Below are 21,587 nucleotides of genomic sequence, written 5' to 3'. Positions count from 1 at the left end.
TTTCTGTAGTCACCCCCCCCCCCGCCTGATTACTGCCACACCTGTTTCAATCAAGAAATCACTTAAATAGGAGCTACCTGACACAGAGAGATAGACCAAAAGCACCTCAAAAGCTAGACATCATGCCAAGATCCAAAGAAATCCAGGAACAAATGAGAACAAAAGTAATTGAGATCTATTAGTCTGGTAAAGGTTATAAAGCCATTTCTAAAGCTTTGGGACTCCAGCGAACCACAGTGAGAGCCATTATCCACAAATGGCCAAAACATGGAACAGTGGTGAACCTTCCCAGGAGTGGCCGGCCGACCAAAATTACCCCAAGAGCACAGAGACAACTCATCCGAGAGGCCACAAAAGACCCCAGGACAACATCTGCAGAACTGCAGGCCTCACTTGCCTCAATTAAGGTCAGTGTTCACGACTCCACCATAAGAAAGAGACTGGGCAAAAACGGCCTGCATATTTCGAAAGCGCAAACCACTTTTAAGCATAAAGAACATTAAGGCTCGTCTCAATTTTGCTAAAAAAACATCTCAATGATTGCCAAGACTTTTGGGAAAATACCTTGTGGACCGACGAGACAAAAGTTGAACTTTTTGGAAGGTGCGTGTCCCGTTACATCTGGCGTAAAAGTAACACAGCATTTCAGAAAAAGAACATCATACCAACAGTAAAATATGGTGGTGGTAGTGTGATGGTCTGGGGTTGTTTTGCTGCTTCAGGACCTGGAAGGTTTGCTGTGATAGATGGAACCATGAATTCTACTGTCTACCAAAAAATCCTGAAAGAGAATGTCCGGCCATCTGTTCGTCAACTCAAGCTGAAGCGATCTTGGGTGCTGCAGCAGGACAATGACCCAAAACACACCAGCAAATCCACCTCTGAACACTGAAGAAGAACAAAATGAAGACTTTGGAGTGGCCTAGTCAAAGTCCTGACCTGAATCCTATTGAGATGTTGTGGCATGACCTTAAAAAGGCGGTTTATGCTAGAAAACTCGTTGCAAGTTATCGCAAATGCTTGATTGCAGTTATTGCTGCTAAGGGTGGCCCAACCAGTTATTAGGTTCAGGGGGCAATTACTTTTTCACACAGGGCCATGTAGGTTTGGATTTTTTTCTCCCTAAATAATAAAAACCATCATTTAAAAACTGCATTTTGTGTTTACTCGTGTTATCTTTGACTAATAGTTAAATGTGTTTGATGATCAGAAACATTTTGTGTGACAAACATGCAAAAGAATAAGAAATCAGGAAGGGGGCAAATAGTTTTTCACACCACTGTATGTTCTTATGTCTGCATGCATGTATGCTTTATGTCTTTATGTTTGTCTGCATGCATGTCTATCTCAGTCTGTATGTCTTTATGTCTGTCTGTCTTGATGTCCTTATGTCTGTATGTATGTATGACAGATTCAGACAGATTTTGTCACAGTCTCACGCAAAACTGGCTGAACCGAATTAAATAAAAATTTGCAAGTACTTAAATATCTGCCTGAATTTTTACCTGTGACATAAATGAAACCAAAATTTACCAAAATGTTAAGTAAAAGCGATATTATGAACTGTTTCTGTGCCAGATTTAATTATCTACTTTCAAAATACGTTACTACTTGCTCAGTGTAAATAAACACCTTCACCAATAGTTAAACTGGGACAACTTTATTGGGATTAGTTCATATTTTCACCACTAAAATAACACCGCTGAAGTGGTATACTTATTTCACTTGAATTTTAACACGGTGGAGAAGTTTTCTTTACAAAAAAACTAATTTCCTAATCTTTAGCCACCAATCAAGTGGAATTTATTACCATATAATGTCACACCAAAGAAAACTTTGTAAAGTTCCAGTTCAAAAAAATGAAGTGGTTCATCTTTGTTACAGCCAGACATATATCTGGACTTCAACCTGAAATTATAATATCACAGATTACATTAAAGCTGATCCCCAACCTTTTAATGTTTTCTAGTGTTTTTATCAACTTTATCTCATGATCACAATTTTTTTTTGAGATGTGCAAAAGCATGTGCACCCCTGGCCATCATACCCTTGTGTGGTTCTATAATGAGTTCGGAGTACAGAATTGTAGAGAATGTCTCGGAGTGCTTTATAATTACAGTTCCACTTTACTGGTACTACAAGGCCCAAACCTATTCCAGCATGACAATACTCAAGGTTTATTGTGAGGATGTTGAGACAGCTTATAATCAATGGCGCCTTGTCCAATATGTTAACGTAATTGTGCATACAGACAGCTTTTACTTCATAGCAGCATGAATCTAAGAGCAGATATCTCCTGGTGCTTGTTCTTTACTTGAAACCGATACTGATTGCAAAATCTGCCTACCTGGGCTACTTTCTACCTGCGGCAAACTAATAGTGTTTTACAGAATTGAGGTAGGTTTCATGTTAGCATGTATCAAATTCAGTGCTGAATCAGAATAAATAGATCAATATCTTGGGACATTTTCATCTCCGCTGCTTTCGTTTTCTTTCTCTTCCTGTTCCCGGGGCCGAGACGGCTCTAAAAATGGACGCGAGGGCTCGTCTGTGATATCAGTCCCCATCATTTGCCTCTGGATCAGTCTATAGTAGAGGCCACGGAGGTCCATTAGCTCATCGTGTCTGCCCTGCTCCACCACAGTGCCGTTGTCCAGAACCACAATTGCGTCTGCGCGCTGCACCGTGCTCAAGCGATGAGCGATAACCAGGACTGTGTAGTTCTCCATCACAGCATTCAGGGCCTGCTGAACCTGACAGAATGCATGCAGACAGTACCAGTCAAAAGTCTGGACACAAATTTGTTTTATATACTGCATTCAGAAAGTATTTAGACTCCCTTCACTTTTATTTTATTTTTTTATATTGCTGCTTGATATTACAGTTGTTTAAATTTTTTTTTTTCTCATTAATTTACACTCAGTACCTCATAATGACAGAATTTTAGAAATGTCTGTAAATTTTGTTTAAAAAAAAAAAAAAAAAAGCATTTTTAAGCATTCAGACCTTGGCAACGAGAATTTAAATTTAGGCTGATTTTTGCTAAGATGTTTCTACACCTTGAGTCCACCTGTGGACAAGATTTGGAAAGGCACACACCTCTCTATAAAAGGACTCACAGCTGATAATGCATAAGGTATTAGAGCAAAGTCCATGAAGTCAAAGGAGCCGCCTGCAGAGCTCAGAGACAGGATTGTTGCAAGACACAGATCTGGGCAAGGCTACAAAAAAATCTGCTGCACTGAAACTTAGGATAAGCACAGTGGCTTCCATAATTCTTAAATAGAAAAACTGAAGAATCACAAAAGAAAAGGGCCCCAGTAAGAGATGTGACAACCATCACTAATGCTCTCCAACAATTTCGGCTTTTGGACGAGTGGCTAGACGGAAGCGTCTCCTCAGTTTATTACACATGAAAGATCATTCAGAGTTTGCAAAAAAAAGTATGTTAAGGACTCTCAGACTGTGAGGAACAAGATTCTCTGGTCTGATGAAACAATGAGGAAAGATTAGGAAGCCAGGCACTACTCATCAGCTGCCCAATACCATCCCAACAGTGAAGCATGGTGGTGGCAACATTGTGCTCCGGGGGTGGCTTTCAGGGACTGGGAGACAGGGTGGAGGGCAAAGTACAGAGATGTCCTAAATGAAAACTTGTTCCACAGCACTCAGGAATGGGCCAAAGGTTCACCTTCCAACATTCTAGTGATACAGCCAAGATGAGGTACATATCCAAGACAACATAGGAGTGGTACATATACAGTACGTGTGATTCTTTAATACATTTACAGATATTTTTAAAATTATGTTTTCACTTTGTCATTATGGAGTACTGAGTCTACGTTAATGAGAAAAAAACTATTTGAACAACTGTGCAGTTATGTGCAACATAAAACTGAAAAAAAGTCAAGTCGGTCCGAATACTTTCTGAATTCACCGTATGAATCTTTTCAAGGGTGGCCATCACCACCACCTCCTGTCTTCAAAGGCCATAACGTCTTTGTCAAAAGAAAAAAAAATATATTCCATAATTCTAAAATTTACAGCTTTTGGAATTTCCTTTCATCTCCAAACAAAGAAACAAACGTAGTCTGAAGACACTCACACTAGTACTCACAAATTAATGGCCCAAAATCTTCATAATGCTAAAACCCTGTTACAAACAGGATGTCTACATCAAAGACAAGAATAAAAGTCTTAATCCATACCATGTGCTCGCTCTCAGCATCCAGTGCGCTGGTGGCCTCGTCCAGAATGAGCACGCTTGGGTTCCGGATCAGGGCGCGAGCGATCGCCACTCTCTGCTTCTGCCCTCCTGAGAGCTGAGTCCCCTTTTCACCGACACCTGCAATGTGGCACACATGTGACTTAACACTGCGTTAGATGAGGAGTCAGATAGGATACTGGATATTTGGTAAAGACAAAAAAAAACACAGCGTAACTCTAGCATGTCTGGGGATCTAGGAGCTGTCTCACATGGATCTAGTGGTCCATCTGAGACAACAGAAAAAGGGTCCAAGCAACAGCTATTTTTAAAGCCAGAACCCATGCTAAGATTATTATTATTAAAACAGGTACCCTTATTGTAGCACATTTCTTATTAATGTGCAAATCTGTGATGCGGCCTGTGATCCTGGTGTGTTTTCCCTATTAAAACACACCCTAAAGTGTTAATGCTTATTTTATATTTTATTTTATTTTATTATCACTCACTTACTCATCATCTATACCGCTTTATCTTCTATTCAGGGTCGCAGGGGGCCTGGAGTCTATCCCAGGAGACTTAGGGTGCGAGGTGGGGTACACCCTGGACAGTGTGCCAATCCATCACAGGGCACACACTCACACACTATGAGCAATTTGGAAACGCCAATTAACCTAAACTAGATGTTTTTGGAAAGTGGGAGGAAACCCACCAACCACAGGGAAAACATGCAAACTCCATGCACACGGAGACCGGAATCAAGCCTGGCCGGAAATTAAACCCAGACCATGGCGGTGCAAGGCGACAGTGCTAACCACTACACCTCTGTGCCGCCTCTCAGTTATTAACAGTACTTCCTAAATGTCAACTTTTATTTAGATAAATGGCACTTAGTTATTAACCTAGTTAACCCAGTGTAAGTATGTATCCAATGATGTAAACTTTAAAGCACTTTTTGTAAGTTGCTCTGGATAAGAGCGTCTGCCAAATGCCTAAATGTAAATGAGGCTGGTGTGTTCCTGAACGGCGTTCTAAACCTCCGGTCTCACCCGTATCGTAGCCTTTGGGAAGGCTGGAAACGAAGTCATGAGCGTTGGCCTTTTTGGCAGCCGTGACTACAACCTCTACAGGAGCACTTGGAAGGGTATAGGCGATGTTCTTCTGTACAGAGCGGGCGAAAAGGACCGGCTCTTGTCCAACCAGCGCGACCTGAGTGAAGAAGTGAATTACTGCAGTTTGATACAACGAGTATTTATTCTAAAGTCAGATTTGTGTTTGGTGATTCAGTACGGCTTTGTGCCACATATTGTTTCACCACTTTGTGTGCACATTTAAGGTTTTTCCCCTCTGACAGGAGTTCACCTTGGAGTGGAGGTAGCTATGCTGGTACTTCTCAATAGGACATCCATCCAGTAACACTTGGCCCTCCTGAGGTGTATAAAAGTTCTTGATCAGAGAAACGCAGGAGCTTTTACCGCTGCCTGAGGGACCCACCAGAGCTGTCACTGCCCGTGGCTGGATAGTGAAGGACACGTTCTGCGAATAAAATGTTAGGTAGGCTGAAGCAATACAACAATGTTTAATTGTATTGCTGTAAAATTTAAATACTTTGACTAGGTCAATGAACAGACCTTAACTAGGTAGGACATGATGTGATACCTTGAGAACACTGGTCTCTGGCCGTGTAGGATACGCAAACGTCACGTTCTTGAACTCAACCAGGCCTTGCAGCACATCTGGAGCTACTTGGCCATCGAAAGTGTGCTTGGGCTTCCTGTCAATGTACTCGAAGACCTTTTCTGCGGCTCCCACACCCTGCATCAGACCTGTGTAGACTGACGCGATGTTCTGAGGGGCAGAGCAAGTTTGAGACAAAAACAAGCACAGCTCTCACATTAAAAATTTACTGATGTTATTGTAAAGTGCCTCACATCCAGACATTCCCCAAGTTCAAGCTCATAGAGGATGAAAGCAACGAGAGTTCCCCCGCTTATCTGGTCTGTCACCACCAAGTGACCTCCATAAAACAGGATGGCCACCTGCAACGCCAGCTCCGAGATCTAAAACAACACCCATATGTTTAACGTCACCTGTACGGTCTGCCAGGTTGTTTGACAAATCATTATTTCATGATTCCTTTAGATGAATCCGGCTTCTTGATATCCGATACTCACACAGCTGGACCACATAAAGCAGGCGTAGGCTATGGCCTGTTTCTTGTTCAGTGCGAACACCTCCAATAGTTTGGAGTAATAAGACTCAGCCTCGTGATCCTCTCCGGCGAAGCTGCGCACCGTCCGCATGGCTGAAATCGTTTCCTCTGCCACTTTGTTGGCCTGAGCCAGAGACGTCTGCACTTTCTTAGTAAGTTTCTGCAGGAAAACATTTGTGTAAAAGTTTAAAAATCACATGTACAGTAGAGGGAAGATCAGTAGTACCTTGATTCCACAGGATTTTAGGCTCTGTGATTTTTCTTGAGGTTGTGAAAAGTTTGCTCGCTTGCCTTGTAATACTCGCCGTAAAGCTTGGAGAGCACGGCGAGGTACGGGAAGCCCATGATGGTGACGAGCGACAGCTTCCAAGACATGCCGAACATGAAGATGAAGAATCCGACTGCCTTGACGAAGCTGCGCAGGAACAGATTGACATTCTGCGAGATGAGGTCACTCACCTGCGTGGTGTCTGAGGTCAGCCGTGACGTGATGTTACCTGTATCGATTACACATCTGTGTCTGAGTCTAATTTCAATTTGGTTGTCCTTAAAAATGCTCCTGTTATATCACCTGTTAGAACAATTCCAGAATCCTGTTATAATTACTGACTGTTATGATTATTGACTATTAGGATTAATGACTCTTATGACTACTCACTTTTGTTTACTGACTGTTACGCTGCTACTGACAATAATAATTACTGATTGTTATGACTACTGACGGTTATTACTGAATGTGATGACTACTGACTTAATTACTGACTTTTACGCTGCCAATAACATCAATGACTATGAGCTGTTGTTATTACTAGTGCTTATTCAGCTACTGACAATTATGACTAATGACTATAAATAATGAAATTTGTTTAATGATTGTTATGCTGCCACTGACACTATCGACTACTGACTGTTATGACTAATGCCTGTCACGAATACTAAATGTTATACTACTGATCTTTGATTACTGATTGTTACGCTGCATCTGACAATGATGATTATTGATTGTTATGACTACTGATGGTTATTACTAATTGTTATGACTACTGATTGTTATGACTACTGACTTTTTATTACTGACTGTTATGCTGCTATTGGCATTAATGAATACTGACTGCTTTGACTACTGGCTGTTATGAATACTGTTATAAGTACTGACTGTTATAGATACTAACATTTGATAACTGATTATTATGCTGCCACTGACATTAATGATTAATGACTGTTATGACTCCTGACTGTTAGGATTTCTGATGCTGATTGACTATTATGATTACTGATGCTTACACTGCTACTGACAATCATGACTACTGAATCTTTTAACAACTAACTGTTATAATTACTGGTGTTTATGCTTACTGCTTGTTAAAGTTACTGACTGTAATGACTATTGAATCTTTTGACTACTAACTGTTATTAATACTGACTGTTTAAAGTGCGACTGTTACCACTATTGATAATTGACTATTATGATTACTGGTGCCTGTGTTTACTGACTGTTATGATTACTGACTTTTATCAATACTTACTCTTATTGGTAGTGACTGTAATGATACTACTGACTGTGATGATATGACTACTGACTGTTATGTTTCTCAATGGTTATTGACTCTTACAATTACCGAGCATTACGCACGGATAAAATAGGAGGGTTGCGTCAGGAAGGGCATCTGGCGTAAAACATGTGCCAAGTTGTAGTGCGGACTGGGTATTCCGCTGTGGCAACCCCTTGCCGGAAGCAGCCGAAAGACCAACAACAACAACAACAATATACGATAGCACATGATCTTAGCTTTTAACTCGTAAGACACAACTCAACCTGTATGATTAGCATCGAAGAAGCTGATCTCCTGATGCATCAACGAGCGGAAAAGGAGATTCCGCAGTCGAATGCTAAGCCGGGCGAATGTCAATGAGAACACACCACCACGAAACCCAACAGCCACGGAACTAGAATTAGAGACTTGGTGTTATAATTACAGTACAGCACATAAAATTCAATCCAAGAACCTCATCCAATACTTTCTCTAAATATCATGCATGGTGTCACACAATAGCTGTAAAAGTCGGAGTCATTTAGTCACCTAGGTCTCATCTAGGGACGTTTAAATAAAATTTACTAAAGTTTGGAATATTGCAATAAAGTGAAATTTGTAAATTCTTAGATTTTTAAGAATAGGTTTATATATTTGGGCATGCACTTATGAAATGTTGTATTATATAAGTTATTAGTCATATAAGATATAAAATCAGACTAGATATTAGTAATTACTGTATCTACACGTATCCGTATAAGTGTATACCTGATGATACCAACTCACCTGACGAAAGCCAATACAGTGAGAATAGTCATTGGTTTGATGAAATGCTCCATACTCTTGTTGATTACTATACCATCGATGGCTTTCCCAGTGTAATAGGGGATAAAGGCCTCGCCTAGAGAGAGACAGAAACATTTAAACAAATAATTATTCACATCAGGTAACATCTATTATTTACAACACAGCACTGTTTGAGGTTTGAGGGTATAAAGAAGGTATTCATTGTTTATAACAGCATTTCTTACAGCAAATTAGACCCCATCACATCATTCATTCAGTAAATATACTGTAATTAAATATAATATGCATGGTAGTGAGGAATTTTCAGTGGAGTCTACGGTGTCAGAACATGGTGTATAAACTCACACACAGCTGAGAGGAGGAGGAAGAAGAAGGCGAGGGACAGAAGCCCTGTGTCCTCCTTACAGTACGACAGCAGACGTCCCAGTGTGGCCCCAGAATTTGTCTTCACCCCGTTCCCACCCAACTCGCCCGGTTCTTCATGTTCCTCTTCGTCTTCTCCTCCATCCACCAACCTCTCCCTCTCTTCCCCAACATCAGAGTCTGGAACATTTGGCCTGCTCAATAGCTTCCAGAAGAACACAGACCCTATGACGGAGATGCAAGTCCATGAGAACAAGCTGAGGAACCAAGGATCGTGCATCAGAGCCCCCATCTCGGAGAATATCAGGAGCTTGGCGAGGGCATACGAGAGCATGGTGAGACTGAGGAGCACCATCGGCGTGTCCAGGAACCCGACCCGTCTCGAGCCATCTTGATGGTTTATCAGGACGCCAAGAGAGGCGCCGACGAGGAGGCAGGAACGCCCCAGGGTCACCACCCAGAGATCCAGCACTGAGCGACGGACGTCAAAGTCGAGGACGTCATCCGAGAACATAACTGGACCAGAAAACTGGATGTAGAGGACGGTGGAGACCACGATGTCCACCAGGACAAAAGTAAAGATGCAGCCAACAAGCGCAGCCAGCCTCATGATGTAGTGTGACGTGAGAGTGAAGACACGTGACAGGAAGTCAGATCAGATCAGATCAGATCAGATCAGCCTGTGCTGAGACCGAAGCGATCAGACAGGTAATAAACAACACACAAGGTCATTATCTGGTGTGAGATCATTCTCTGGAGACAAGACACAACAACACAACCAGGAAATAACCCGCAATGCTCAAACTTCCCTTTAATCCGCACAAACACGGACTCTGATGTACTAATATAAATAATGTTACTATGAGGAAGGTGTTTTACAGAAGCGCCTCTCTGTCTGTGTTCACACTCCGCCGCTTCTCCGGAGTCTCCGGGCTGCAGTTTGGTAACGCGGAAGTGAAAATGAATGTGGTGGTGAAGCTCCGCCCACGGCGCTCAGCCTGACCAATAAGAACGTTTTCCGCGTTTAACGGACACGCCCACGCGCGCACGAGGAGCTCTTTCAGGACCAAACTCATTACAAGTAGGAATTAAAGTTATTATTAGATTATATGAAATAATAAACAATATTGCGAAATTATTATTATTATTATTATTATTATTATTATTATATTTGTAATATATTCGTAATAGTATGTTATTACTATGTAATCCTTATAAAACTAAAAAAAACATATTTTATTATATAAAGAATAAAATATTGTGATATGCCAATATGCTGTACATGTATGTGTGTGTGTGAAGTACAATTATTCATTAATATAATTCATTATATTAATATACATTAATATATTCATTAATCATATAATCCTACATTAAGATTTTTTTTTTCATGAAATCCTGTGTGCCACAATTATTGGCACCCCTGATGTTAATACTTTGTACAGGCTTCTTTGTACAGCACCACCTCCTATAACATTTCACAAGATTGTAGAATACAGATGCAGTGGCGGCTGGTGAAAATTTTTCCTGGTGGGGCTGATGTGACAAAATATTTCTTTGCTTAGTCCAATATAAGAATTAAAATCAGACGATGATTACAATTAACAGTAATGATTTAATCTCCTCCTCAAAATCACCAGTTTCACAGATAAAGTAAATGAACAAATTTCCATTGTATAATACGCCATGCATGCTTAAGAGAGTATCAAATACAATAATCAACATCAAAGGGTATGATCAGCTGGATCACCTTTCAAGCAAAGTTGCATCTCAAAGTGGTTCACACAAAGAAAAACAGTTTTAAAAATGCAATGTAACACAACAGTCTAAAACGGGTATATTAATAAGGATCTCACCGAATTTGGTGGAAACTGCTCTTCACTCGTTAAGTTCGCCATCATTACTCTGATTGACCGCGCCTCTCTCTGATTGGCCACGCCTCAAAAGAAAAAAAAACTTAAATCTCGCGGTATTTTCTGCGGCTTGGGGCAGAATTTCCAGCGCCCCAAGACCATAAAATTCTGAGAAACTGATTGGCCGCATATTTATTAATTTGCCCTAGCAACAGCTACATGACGGGCTATTTGGCTGCACTCAGGGGCGCTTTTTCTCAGCGCCCCATGACAGAAACGATACAAGTCTGTCTGTGGAAATTCACTGGTGAATGAATGTCACTAGGTGGGAAATGTTGTATATGTTATTCATATCGCATGTAGGCACATACTGGTGGGTAAACCGAATTTAAAAACTTAATTTGTAAAAAATATATATTTTACATTTTTAGCCCCTCTTATCAGGGAGGGCGGTGCCCCAGCGCCCCCTATGGGCCGGCCGCCACTGAGATAGAGGGATCTTTGATCTTCCTCTTTGCACACTCTTTCTAGATCATCCAAAGTCCTGGGTCCTCTCTTATGCACTCTCCTCTTCAGCTTACCTCACAGGTTTTCAGTTGGGTTAAGGACTGAGGACTGAGATGACTATGATAGAAGCTTGATTTAGTGTCTGCTGAACCACTTTTGTGTAGATTTTGCCACATGTTTTGGGTCATGATGCCATGCACCCTAACAAGGTTCCCAGGGCCTTTGGAAGTGAAACAATGCCACAGCATCACAGATCCTCCACCATACTTCACAGTGGGCATGGGGTGCTTTTCCGCATACTCATCTTTTGTTTTTATGCCTGACCCAGACAATGTTTGTCTGGGTCAGGCGAACATTAAAAATAAAAAATGCATTTATTAGAAGCCTAAGAACACATCTTAACCAAGGGTGCCAATAATATTGACCAGCACTGTGTATTTATACACAGTGAGAGAGACAAAGACAGAGGTCATACCATTATACTGATGGGAACAATCAGACGTGTTAAATCTACAGTAATTCATCCATAACATTATGACCACCTTCCTAATATTGAGTGTGGCCTCCTTTTGCCCCCATAACAGAACTGAGTAGGTCAATACTTCATTAGCCAGGGGTAGCTCAGTGGTTAAGGCATTGGACTACGGTTCGGAAGATCCCAGGTTCAAACCCCACAACCACCAAGTTGCCACTGTTGGGCCCTTAAGCAAGGCCCTTAACCCTCAACTGCTCAGATGTATAATGAGATAAAAATGTAAGTCGCTCTGGATAAGAGCGTCTGCCAAATGTCCAAATGTAAATTATACTTAACAATACTTATTTAATACATATTATATAAACATAATACTTAATTAATCATTATTAACCAATGTGCTGTGTGTTCCGACACCTGTCTACTACAACCAACATTAATCATTTCATCAGTTTGATCTACACTAGCGCTTCTATTGGATCGGGCTATACACGCCAGCCTTTACTCCTCATGTGCATCAGTGAGCCTTGGCCACTATTGCCAGCTCAGAGCAACTCCAAAACTGCAGCTCCTATGGGATCTTCCTGTTTTATATATATATATATATATATATATATATATATATATATATAGAGAGAGAGAGAGAGAGAGAGAGAGAGAGACACTTCAGGAAAAAAATACTATGATGGATTGATTCTGTATATTATATTAATATCATAGTATATAATATATTATAATCATGTCATATATACAAAATATAAACACACATAACATATAGCAATAAAGATTGGATTAAAATAGTTATACAAAGTTTTCTTTTCCTGAAGTGTGTATACATTTATTGGCTGACTCTGTACTTTATATACATATATCAACCCATCTGACAGTCAAAGTGACAAAAGATAAAAATTTTCTCTGCTGTTCCTAATAAAGTGGACAGTGAGTATAATTATTGCAGGGCATATATACATACAAGTATATATATTAAACAGGAGCATTAGGACACATAATTTTACTTTTTAATTTCAAATAACACAAGAAAAATATAAAGAAGGTGCAAACAGAAACAGTGCTGATACATTAGTGTTTATTATCCTAAAAGCCAACATGATGAAAAAAAAGATTCTGGGAAAATTCAGCCACCAAAAAAAAAATAAATCCTTCAGCCATTACTGAAGCGATGCATTATATACAAAAAGACTGTAACAAATAACATCCTGCCCTGTTTTATAAGCGCCGATGCTGTCACAAACAGCTGAACCTTATGAGACGGGCCGTTACAATCAGTCTCTCATACACTGACACTTGTATCCTTTGACCTAATGAGTTATTAATCGCTGCCGTCAGTGGACATCAGGTCCTGGCAGCACGTACTCCAGAGCGTCCTTTCCCTCCTCCGTGACCACCTGAACTGCGCTGATCACCGTCTCGACAGGGAACGTAAGGAACAGGTCGTCCTTCAGTCTTTTGGGTGAGGGCGAGTCGTCAGCGGGGCACAAGGGCTCGGTGACGGTCAGGGTTATGGAGGAGACGTTCCTGCCTCGCCGTTTGGCACTTTTCTTTTCCTGCTTGTACGCGGAGTTCATGTTTGAAAAGACCTGAAAGGAGACGAATTCGAGTTCATGTCTATTACTACATGTTACTCCTAAAAACCCTGTTGCATGGACCTCTTGTTCAAGTATCACCACATACATGTCATTCGAGATACTGTATCTCAGTACGTACCATCTGTTGGAGTTGATTTTGCTGCTCCTTGATGGACGAGACGAAGCTGTTATCCGGCTCCTCGCTGAGGGAATCGTTTGCTGCATCGTGCTCATAACTTAGTAAATCCAGTTTCATCTGGCAGACAAAGTGATACGGCAGGATTAGCGTTATCGATGTTATCAGTTTAGATTTAACCGTCATGATACGCTCTCGTATCCAGATCTCAGATCTCATCCTCCTACCTGACCGGGCGCGCTGGCTTTGCGGTTGAACATCAGGCAGTAGGGCGTGAACCTGGTCTCGGGGTTCACCGACATCCTAAACAGCGCCAGAACGGGATCTATGAAATCGTCCCACTCTGCCTGCTTCTCTGCCACCACCTGCTTGACGGTGTCCTTCAGCAGAGGGTTGGAGCGCTCCAGGAGGGCGTTGTGCTGGAGCTTCAGCTGCAAACCCCAGCGCTCGCTCAGCTGCCTGCTCACCTACGACACGACACCTCTGGATGGTTCAGGAAAGAACTCTAGATGCTGAGAGTTGATAAGTATTACTCACAAAAAAAAAAGACAAACCTGTTCGCAGAAATCAGCGTTCAGAGAGCAGAGAATGGTTTTTACTGAACCGTACCTGCAACCCACAGACACACACACACTGTAATGATGATACACAGGAACATTTCATTATGAGAGTTTGTCTAACAGTTAACAATTATCATTTACCGATAAACAGTTGACGAAATGCATCGCGCCACACACAGGAAGTCTCTCTTCTGGACAGGAAACGCCTCCAGCCACTTACTGTAGTAATCTGTAACGATGACTAGGTGTGTGTTTCCTCCATGTGTAGTGCAAGGGAACGGGCCTGTGTTCAAACACACACACAAACACACACAGTTACAAAGTGCAGACTTGTGTGTCACGCAGGAAGGTTGACTGGGTTCGTACCCATTATGTCCAGGGTAACGGTGTCCCAGGGGCCGTCGACCTTCAGTGGCCTCGGCGTCTGCGCCATGTTTTTGTTCCGCTCTGCGTGCCGACATGTCTCACACACTTTGATCTAAAAGAAGACATCGGTTACTACAGGGACAGGAACATACACACACACAAACATACAGGCACACACAAACACATGCATGCGCTCACCCAGTCCACTACATCCTTGACGATGCCCAGCCAGTAGTACTTGCTCTGGATGCGGTGCACTGTCTTCTTCTGTCCCAGGTGGTGGCCGAGCTCGTTGAAGTGACACTCGAGGAAGATCTGGCGCTTCCGCTCGGCGTCGATCACCACCTCGCGCTTCTCCTCCTTCTTCATCCCCACATAGTACAAACGCCCGTCTGCAGGGAGGGAGAGAGAGACAAAGACAGAGATAAGCAGCCAATGAGGATAATAATCAGAGACAGGAGGGTAAACAGACAAACAGGAAGATGGGGGGACACAGACAGACAGACAGGTAGATAGGGGGACACACAAATAGACAGACAGACAGACAGACAGGTAGATAGGGGGACACAAAGATAGACAAACAGACAGGTAGATTGGGGACACAAAGATAGACAGACAGACAGGTAGATTGGGGGACACAAAGATAGACAGACAGACAGGTAGATAGGGGGACACAAAGATAGACAGACAGACAGGTAGATAGGGGGACACAAAGATGGACAGACAGACAGACAGACAGGTAGATAGGGGGACACAAAGATAGACAGACAGACAGGAAGTGAGACATAGATAATCAGATAGACACACAGGCAGATAGTGAGACACAGTGTCTATAAATAAAGGTCTACAAGTGATTAAGTGAGTGAGTCGCGCGCGCGCTCACCGTCCAGGGTGAATTTGCGCGCGTACCGCTTCAGGTTCTTCTTGCGCACGGGGTTCATGGCGCGCGGGTAGCAGCCCTCAGCCACCAGTGTGTAGATATCACCGAGACGGCTGGAGCTCGACTCCACCACCTCCTCCTCCGCCACCTGCAGCGACTCCACACTCAGCATCGCGCCTCCGCATCACACACACACACAACACACACTCACATACACACAACACACACACAAACACACAGTACCGGATACCATCCGCTACGTTCCCCCTCACGACAGAACCGTTTCACCCGGACCAGATAGAGGGACGGACCAGGAAGTGCGGCGGCTCGATCCCTAATCACAGCATTACGGTTATAGAAGTGTGAGTGAGGGCGTGTGAATGCTGTTACCTAGCGCACTAACTAGTGCACTTAATAATAACATATTTGGGATTCTGCAATAAACTAAAAAATTAACTAAAACGCTACTGTAACTTAAATAAATGAGAGAAAATTCTATTGACACATTGTACGAAATCTCTTTTCTATTTCTATATCATTTTATCAACGTTTATAATAATAATAAATAATAACGTGTAAGAATAAAAAGACAATAATAATTATTGTGATTATGTTTCCGCTCGGACATATTAAAATGTCGGACCAAAACAAATCAACTTCATGTGAATTTAGCTGCAGCTGTTTTTAGATCCGGACATTTTAATCTTATTATTTAAACAAACACGTTTACTAATCTGTGAATACAGTTTAGTTATTGCGTATAATATGCGCCGAAAAGTTAAATAATTATAATGATGTAGGTATTAAATAGACTTGGTTAGTGTCACGCGCTGGCTCATCACTGCTGCGACAATGCAGAGATTCTGCACGTGCAGCTGTTATTACACTGATAACATTTTTCTAGAGCAGTACAAGCTGCACGTGCGGTTCACCTCAGAGGAGCAGTTTAACACGGAGTATCAGCACGTGAGTGAGAGCGGAGTCTCAGCGTTCTGGAACGTTCTGTATCTCAACACAGTGACGTAAACATTGTAAAAGATCTGGATATGATGGGCCTTTATTCCAGATCCTCCAGTCATCTGTTAGGTTCTCTCTCTTGGTTTGGGTCGTTTGTAATTCTGGAATTTTTATTAATCTGGAGTTATAATATATATAGTTTATAATAATATAATAATTCGCATTCTGGAACCTGAATCTTTAATAAAAATTACATCTGGGTCTTACGTTCTATAATTCACACTCTGCCACCTCAGTCTTCTAATAACTCACATCTACTGTATAATAAGTGACATTGCTGAAGCTTCCAAAACTCACATCTGGATCCATCTGGAGTCGTATGATCGGTCACGTTTTGGATACTGAGGTTTATAATTATTTACATTCTGGATCCTTAGCTTTATAATAATTTACTTTATATTCTGGATCCTTAGTCTTACAATAGTTTACATTATGGATTTTTAGTCTTATAATAATTCACATTTTGGATTCCGAGTCTTATAATAATTCATAATTCTTATAATAATAATTTAAGGTTTATATTAAGTTGTATTAAAGATCATTTGTGTGCATCTTTTGTTCCACTTAAAATACTTCCCTCTAGGGCTGTGCAAAAATATCGATACATCTAACTATCGCGATAATTTCTTTTACGATAGTGTATCGATAGTCAAACCTCAAGTATCGATACTACACTTAAGTTTCTAATAGTTTGGAGGCAAGAGTGTTTTTGGTCTAACAGTTTGGTGACAATGAATACCTCATATTAGAGCATTATGTTCCAGTTTTATGTTTACTTGATGAACTTAAATTTTTTTGCTTAAATTTATTTTAGTTTATAAATTGTTTATTTAATTTATATGTAACTTTAGTGGCATATACATTTTAGTTGAATGTTTAAGTGTTGTGTTTTATAACAATATGGACTTCAATCACACTGTGCCGTTCTAACGAATTGGAATGGATGGAAAATAAATTGGAATTGGAATTTTAATTCGTCTGCCTACTTTATCAAGTTGTCAATATAATGTGACACACATACTAATACAAACTATTGCAATATATCACAATATGTATTGTATCGCAATATATCGTGATTTATCGTATCGTGACCCATGTATCGTGATACGTATCGCATCGTGAGGCCCTTGCCAATACACAGCCCTACTTCCCTCACCGTTGACACTTACGATTTATATTCTAGATCCTTAAATCCTTAGATTTAGGTTGCGTTTTCTTTTCTTATTTTACATACTTCCGTCACTGCTAATTCACATTCCAGTGATTACAGGTTCCTCATCTTTCTCTATTGTTTCATTTCTGCTTATTTTTGTGTTTGTAATAACTTTCATTCCAGATATTTACATAACTAGGTTTTTGGTTTTATCCCTATTCTAGATCACCGGGTGAAATAGTTCTGATTCTCATGTCATTTAAAATTCATGTACTTGCTCATACACAGTACATAATACACTGGACATCTTGTTCTGCATCTATTCTAGAGCCTCAGGCTAACAGATTTTCATATTCTAGGTCTTTTTGAACATTTTGAACATCCTAATGTTTAATTCTTAGTGTCATGTGTTCTACCTTCATTTCAGATTTTTTGGGTAACTAATAATGCATACGCTCAAGCTTCTAGCCAGCTTCTAGACATGTATTTGGGCTTATTGTATGAATCAGATTCTTATGTTCTCAAATATAATTCACATTCTAAATCCTCACGTCAGGTGTTCTATTTAAAGCTTTTTGCGTTCCTAATTATTAATCAAATCATTTCGAATTATTTGTTTTCTGGTTCTGTTGACATAACAGGCTCTGCTTTTTTAATAATTTAGCCAGTCACATAGATTTCAAGTTATTAATAATTCACATTCCAGATTTCCCTGCTCACTTGTTTCAGTCATGAGTTTATATAATAATTCAAATTCTACATCCGGGTCTTACAGTAATTTTTATTCTGGATCCTTAGCTCATAGTAATTCACATTCTGGATCCTGAATCTTCCAAAGCTCACATCTGGATTTATCTGGAGTCATTTGATAGTTCATTTGCTGGATCCTTTCATGATCCATGAAAATTTACATTCTGGAAGCTTCTAATGATTCACAATCTAGATTTAATATTTGAAATTGTGTGGTTAATAATTCATGATATAGATCCAGTGTATTTCAAATTAACTACAGTAAGTACAGTCTGTACAAGCTTCTAACAGCGAACACTTCTAATGCTTACTGTCTCTGGTTTTAATCCCATACTAGATCCTCCAGTCGCTGGGTTGTACCACTGACACCCAGTACAATGCTGTTCTCGAAAAAGTGAGTCAATTCTGGAAGTGTTTGTCCCCAAATAATGAAATGTTTAATTATATGCATGTAAAGTTAATTTGCCAAAGCAAACTTAATAATTTTTCTATAAATGACAAAAAGCAAATTTTTTTTGTCATTACAAGCATGTATTTTTTTTATTCATTTATACAGAAAAACACAAGTTTCTTTTTTTACGAAATGCCAGCTAGCGTAGAAGAGAGCTGTTCTCTCATCACTTGAATCTGATTGTGAAAGCAGTTTTTTAAAATAAAATTTAATCCATACCAATCAGATTTGAGGATTGACAGAACACATGGCTGTGAATTAAATTGATCTTAACATTGTCGCATCACCTCACAGATCCGCGCTGAAGTCGAGAGGCGCCGGGATCTCTCCGCACAGTCAGCAAAGAGAAAATCAATTATCAGGGAGACTTACAAACCCCTTCATCAGCACGTATATAGCTTACAGGTAGAGATTTAAAACCAGGAGCTCTGCAGTATGTAGTAATCAGCGTTGGCTACAGTCATGTGATGCTACATGTCGTTTTTCCTGTGCAGGAATCCTACTTGGCTCCTGAGTTTGTAGAAATCGTGAAGTACAGTCGTGGAGACGGCGCTAGCACAGACGGCATGCTGGAGCTCATCACCATAGAGGCTGGTATGTCTTTAGGTCTTGGTGTGAAGAAGTTTGAGTGCAAATGTTTGCATCCCCATAAATTCAACCAAAAATGCTAAAATTATTTACATTGTTTACGGTTACTGTCTTAAACATGCGTATCTGTGAAATATGAAACACTGTACATGTTGCCCAAAGGATGTACACACCTTTGTTTTCTTGAATACAGTTTACTGTGAATGTGTGTGCACACTGATTTATTGGTGTGCATATTGTATACTGTAACACATACAACAAAAAATATTCTACGAATACACCAACGGTGCAGATGTGTGTGTGTGTTTGTGTACGTGTTGTTTGCAGCACCCAGGGTGTATCGTTTCCCGGTGTTCACACAGGAGTTCTGCAATGATCTGCTAGAAGAGCTGGAGCATTTCGAGCACTCCGAGGCTCCAAAGGGTCGACCGAACACCATGAACAACTACGGGGTATTTTTCTTATACATACTGCTTTTATTTCAAGACCTCGCTCGTTTATCAAGTTAAGATTCATTAAAAGATTTTGCTCATCTTGCAAAACGCTTACGTTTAAGTTACTCACAATCCCAGGTTTTACTATAATTGTTTCTAATTGTCATCTGTGTGTTTCTCTGTATAGTGTCGAATCTCCCTGTAGATAATAGACCAGCAATTCACTGTATAAATAATAATAATAAAAAAAAACCCACAGGACTTATGAGCTTTACACTCGCAGATCCTCCTGAACGAGCTCGGGTTCGACGAGGGTTTGATTGCTCCGCTGAGAGAGCTGTACCTGAAGCCCCTGTGCGCGCTGCTGTACCCGGACTGCGGAGGGAAATGGCTGGACAGCCACAAGGCCTTTATCGTGAAATACGCGCTGGGTGAAGACCTGGACCTCAGCTACCACTACGATAACGCTGAGGTCACTCTAAACCTCTCACTCGGAAAACACTTCACTGAAGGCAACCTCTACTTCGGGGACATGAGACAGGTAAAAAAAGAAATGCAAGAAAGCACTAGGCACATTTTTAAGTATAGTGTTGACACACTTTACAAAGACGAGTTACAAAGGAGTTAACGTGTGTGTGTGATGATGCAGGTGCCCTTGAGCGAGACGGAGTGTGTGGAAGTGGAGCACCACGTGACAGAGGCCTTGCTCCACCGTGGACAGCAGATGCACGGCGCTCTGCCCATCACATCTGGGTGCCGCTGGAACCTGGTGATTTGGATGCGGGCGTCGCGCCAGAGGAACCGCCTCTGCCCCATGTGCGACCGAACGCCACGACTGCAGCCTAGCGACGGCTACGGGGACGGTTTCACCCAGGAGGACGCTGGGCTGTGCGCTTTAACTTGAGTGTTTGTAAAGTTTAAAGGAGCGGTTTGGCTTTATTAAGTGGGAGTTGCAATGAATGAAAGCAAACTGCATTTTATGCAAGCATTGCACTGCATATCGTACTGTGTATGACTGTGTATGTGACAAATAAAATTTGAATTCGAATTTGAACTGTCACATCCTGTATACACCTTCTTATGTGTTAATGAAAAGGGTTCTGCGTCAAAAACAAATGAAACACAAAAATCCTCGGATCACATTGTATTTGTAAAATCTGCCAACTTCCTTTAGTTTGTTCATTAAACAAGTCAACAATCGCATTCCTACAGCTTTAAGGCTTAAATCTTCTGAATCTTCTGACGTGTCACTTCAGGATGTTTTTCCTTCAGCACCATCGCCCTCAGGGACATAATGATCATCATCAGACCATATCGTTTCCTCACTCGTTATACAGTATATTTCATTCTGTAAAGCTGCTTTGTGACGATGACCGTTTGTTAAATGTGATATATAAATAAAACTGAATTAAATGCAATTGTTATGGAAATAATAGGATTTATACATTGTCATGTAAACTCCTTGACACATCCTGCATGGCAGTGTGACGTTTAAAAAAAAATAATAATAATAAAAGTATCTCAGCTTGGCTTCATATTCATCGGAGTCTTAGAATTAGAACAGCTTTTCACTTTTTATTTTTTTTAACCACAGTTGTCACATTACATATGGTTTTGGGGAAAACAACAACAACAGATGTTTCTTTTGGTCTTTAAACTGTACATGTCGTTTAAAGACCAAATGCGATCTGATGTGAATCATTAAAATCAAATGTT

The 21,587-nt window shown here is 40.8% G+C and overlaps 3 protein-coding genes across 5 annotated transcripts; 1 reads left to right on the top strand and 2 right to left on the bottom strand.

Moving 5' to 3' along the window:
• Window positions 1-1,494: 1,494 nt before the first annotated feature.
• abcb9 (ATP-binding cassette, sub-family B (MDR/TAP), member 9) lies at window positions 1,495-10,051 on the bottom strand. Its single transcript, XM_053481293.1, has 11 exons — window positions 9,101-10,051; window positions 8,735-8,849; window positions 8,233-8,363; window positions 6,708-6,913; window positions 6,379-6,576; window positions 6,136-6,264; window positions 5,864-6,052; window positions 5,567-5,740; window positions 5,254-5,413; window positions 4,209-4,345; window positions 1,495-2,753 (listed from the first exon to the last, which is right to left on the bottom strand). Exons 1-11 carry the CDS (start codon window positions 9,726-9,728, stop codon window positions 2,451-2,453), a joined length of 2,370 nt encoding a protein of 789 aa, XP_053337268.1. The 5' UTR covers window positions 9,729-10,051; the 3' UTR covers window positions 1,495-2,450.
• A 2,900-nt stretch (window positions 10,052-12,951) lies between these two features.
• On the bottom strand, window positions 12,952-15,760 carry zgc:113436 (uncharacterized protein LOC503528 homolog). Of its 2 annotated transcripts, none has more exons than XM_053481693.1 (8): window positions 15,482-15,760; window positions 14,797-14,990; window positions 14,599-14,710; window positions 14,374-14,515; window positions 14,227-14,281; window positions 13,900-14,139; window positions 13,676-13,792; window positions 12,952-13,548 (listed from the first exon to the last, which is right to left on the bottom strand). In XM_053481693.1, the coding sequence occupies exons 1-8, from the start codon at window positions 15,648-15,650 to the stop codon at window positions 13,294-13,296; spliced, it is 1,284 nt and encodes a 427-aa protein (XP_053337668.1). In that variant the 5' UTR covers window positions 15,651-15,760; the 3' UTR covers window positions 12,952-13,293. The 2 variants fall into 2 exon arrangements, with proteins under 2 accessions (XP_053337668.1, XP_053337669.1); XM_053481694.1 differs by having other exon boundaries at window positions 15,508-15,648.
• Window positions 15,761-16,126: 366 nt separating this feature from the next.
• Window positions 16,127-21,274, top strand: ogfod2 (2-oxoglutarate and iron-dependent oxygenase domain containing 2). 2 transcript variants are annotated; one of them, XM_053481695.1, is made up of 7 exons: window positions 16,127-16,444; window positions 18,736-18,792; window positions 19,144-19,254; window positions 19,344-19,443; window positions 19,765-19,889; window positions 20,155-20,412; window positions 20,521-21,274. In XM_053481695.1, exons 1-7 carry the CDS (start codon window positions 16,331-16,333, stop codon window positions 20,773-20,775), a joined length of 1,020 nt encoding a protein of 339 aa, XP_053337670.1. In that variant the 5' UTR covers window positions 16,127-16,330; the 3' UTR covers window positions 20,776-21,274. The 2 variants fall into 2 exon arrangements, with proteins under 2 accessions (XP_053337670.1, XP_053337671.1); XM_053481696.1 differs by lacking the exon at window positions 16,127-16,444 and adding an exon at window positions 16,466-16,841.
• The last annotated feature ends 313 nt before the right edge of the window (window positions 21,275-21,587 follow it).

Source organism: Clarias gariepinus, chromosome 21, assembly GCF_024256425.1.
Source record: "Clarias gariepinus isolate MV-2021 ecotype Netherlands chromosome 21, CGAR_prim_01v2, whole genome shotgun sequence".
NCBI lineage: Eukaryota > Metazoa > Chordata > Actinopteri > Siluriformes > Clariidae > Clarias > Clarias gariepinus.
Note: the sequence above shows the minus strand (reverse complement) of the source record. Positions and strands in the feature narration are given on the sequence as shown.

Bases quoted from the DNA above. Each gene is read 5' to 3' on its own strand.
- abcb9 (XM_053481293.1), bottom strand. From the start codon at position 9,728: ATGAGGCTGGCTGCGCTTGTTGGCTGCATCTTTACTTTTGTCCTGGTG. The intron at 8,850-9,100 runs GTGAGTTTATAC...GTCTCTCTCTAG, and splicing joins CCTCCTCCTCTCAGCTGTGT to GCGAGGCCTTTATCCCCTAT. The intron at 6,265-6,378 runs GTGAGTATCGGA...GTGTTGTTTTAG, and splicing joins GCTTTATGTGGTCCAGCTGT to ATCTCGGAGCTGGCGTTGCA.
- zgc:113436 (XM_053481693.1), bottom strand. From the start codon at position 15,650: ATGCTGAGTGTGGAGTCGCTGCAGGTGGCGGAGGAGGAGGTGGTGGAG. The intron at 13,793-13,899 runs GTAGGAGGATGA...TTTGTCTGCCAG, and splicing joins AAGCCAGCGCGCCCGGTCAG to ATGAAACTGGATTTACTAAG. The intron at 13,549-13,675 runs GTACGTACTGAG...GTCTCCTTTCAG, and splicing joins AAAATCAACTCCAACAGATG to GTCTTTTCAAACATGAACTC.
- ogfod2 (XM_053481695.1), top strand. From the start codon at position 16,331: ATGCAGAGATTCTGCACGTGCAGCTGTTATTACACTGATAACATTTTT. The intron at 16,445-18,735 runs GTGAGTGAGAGC...ATCCCATACTAG, and splicing joins TTAACACGGAGTATCAGCAC to ATCCTCCAGTCGCTGGGTTG. The intron at 19,890-20,154 runs GTATTTTTCTTA...TTACACTCGCAG, and splicing joins ACACCATGAACAACTACGGG to ATCCTCCTGAACGAGCTCGG.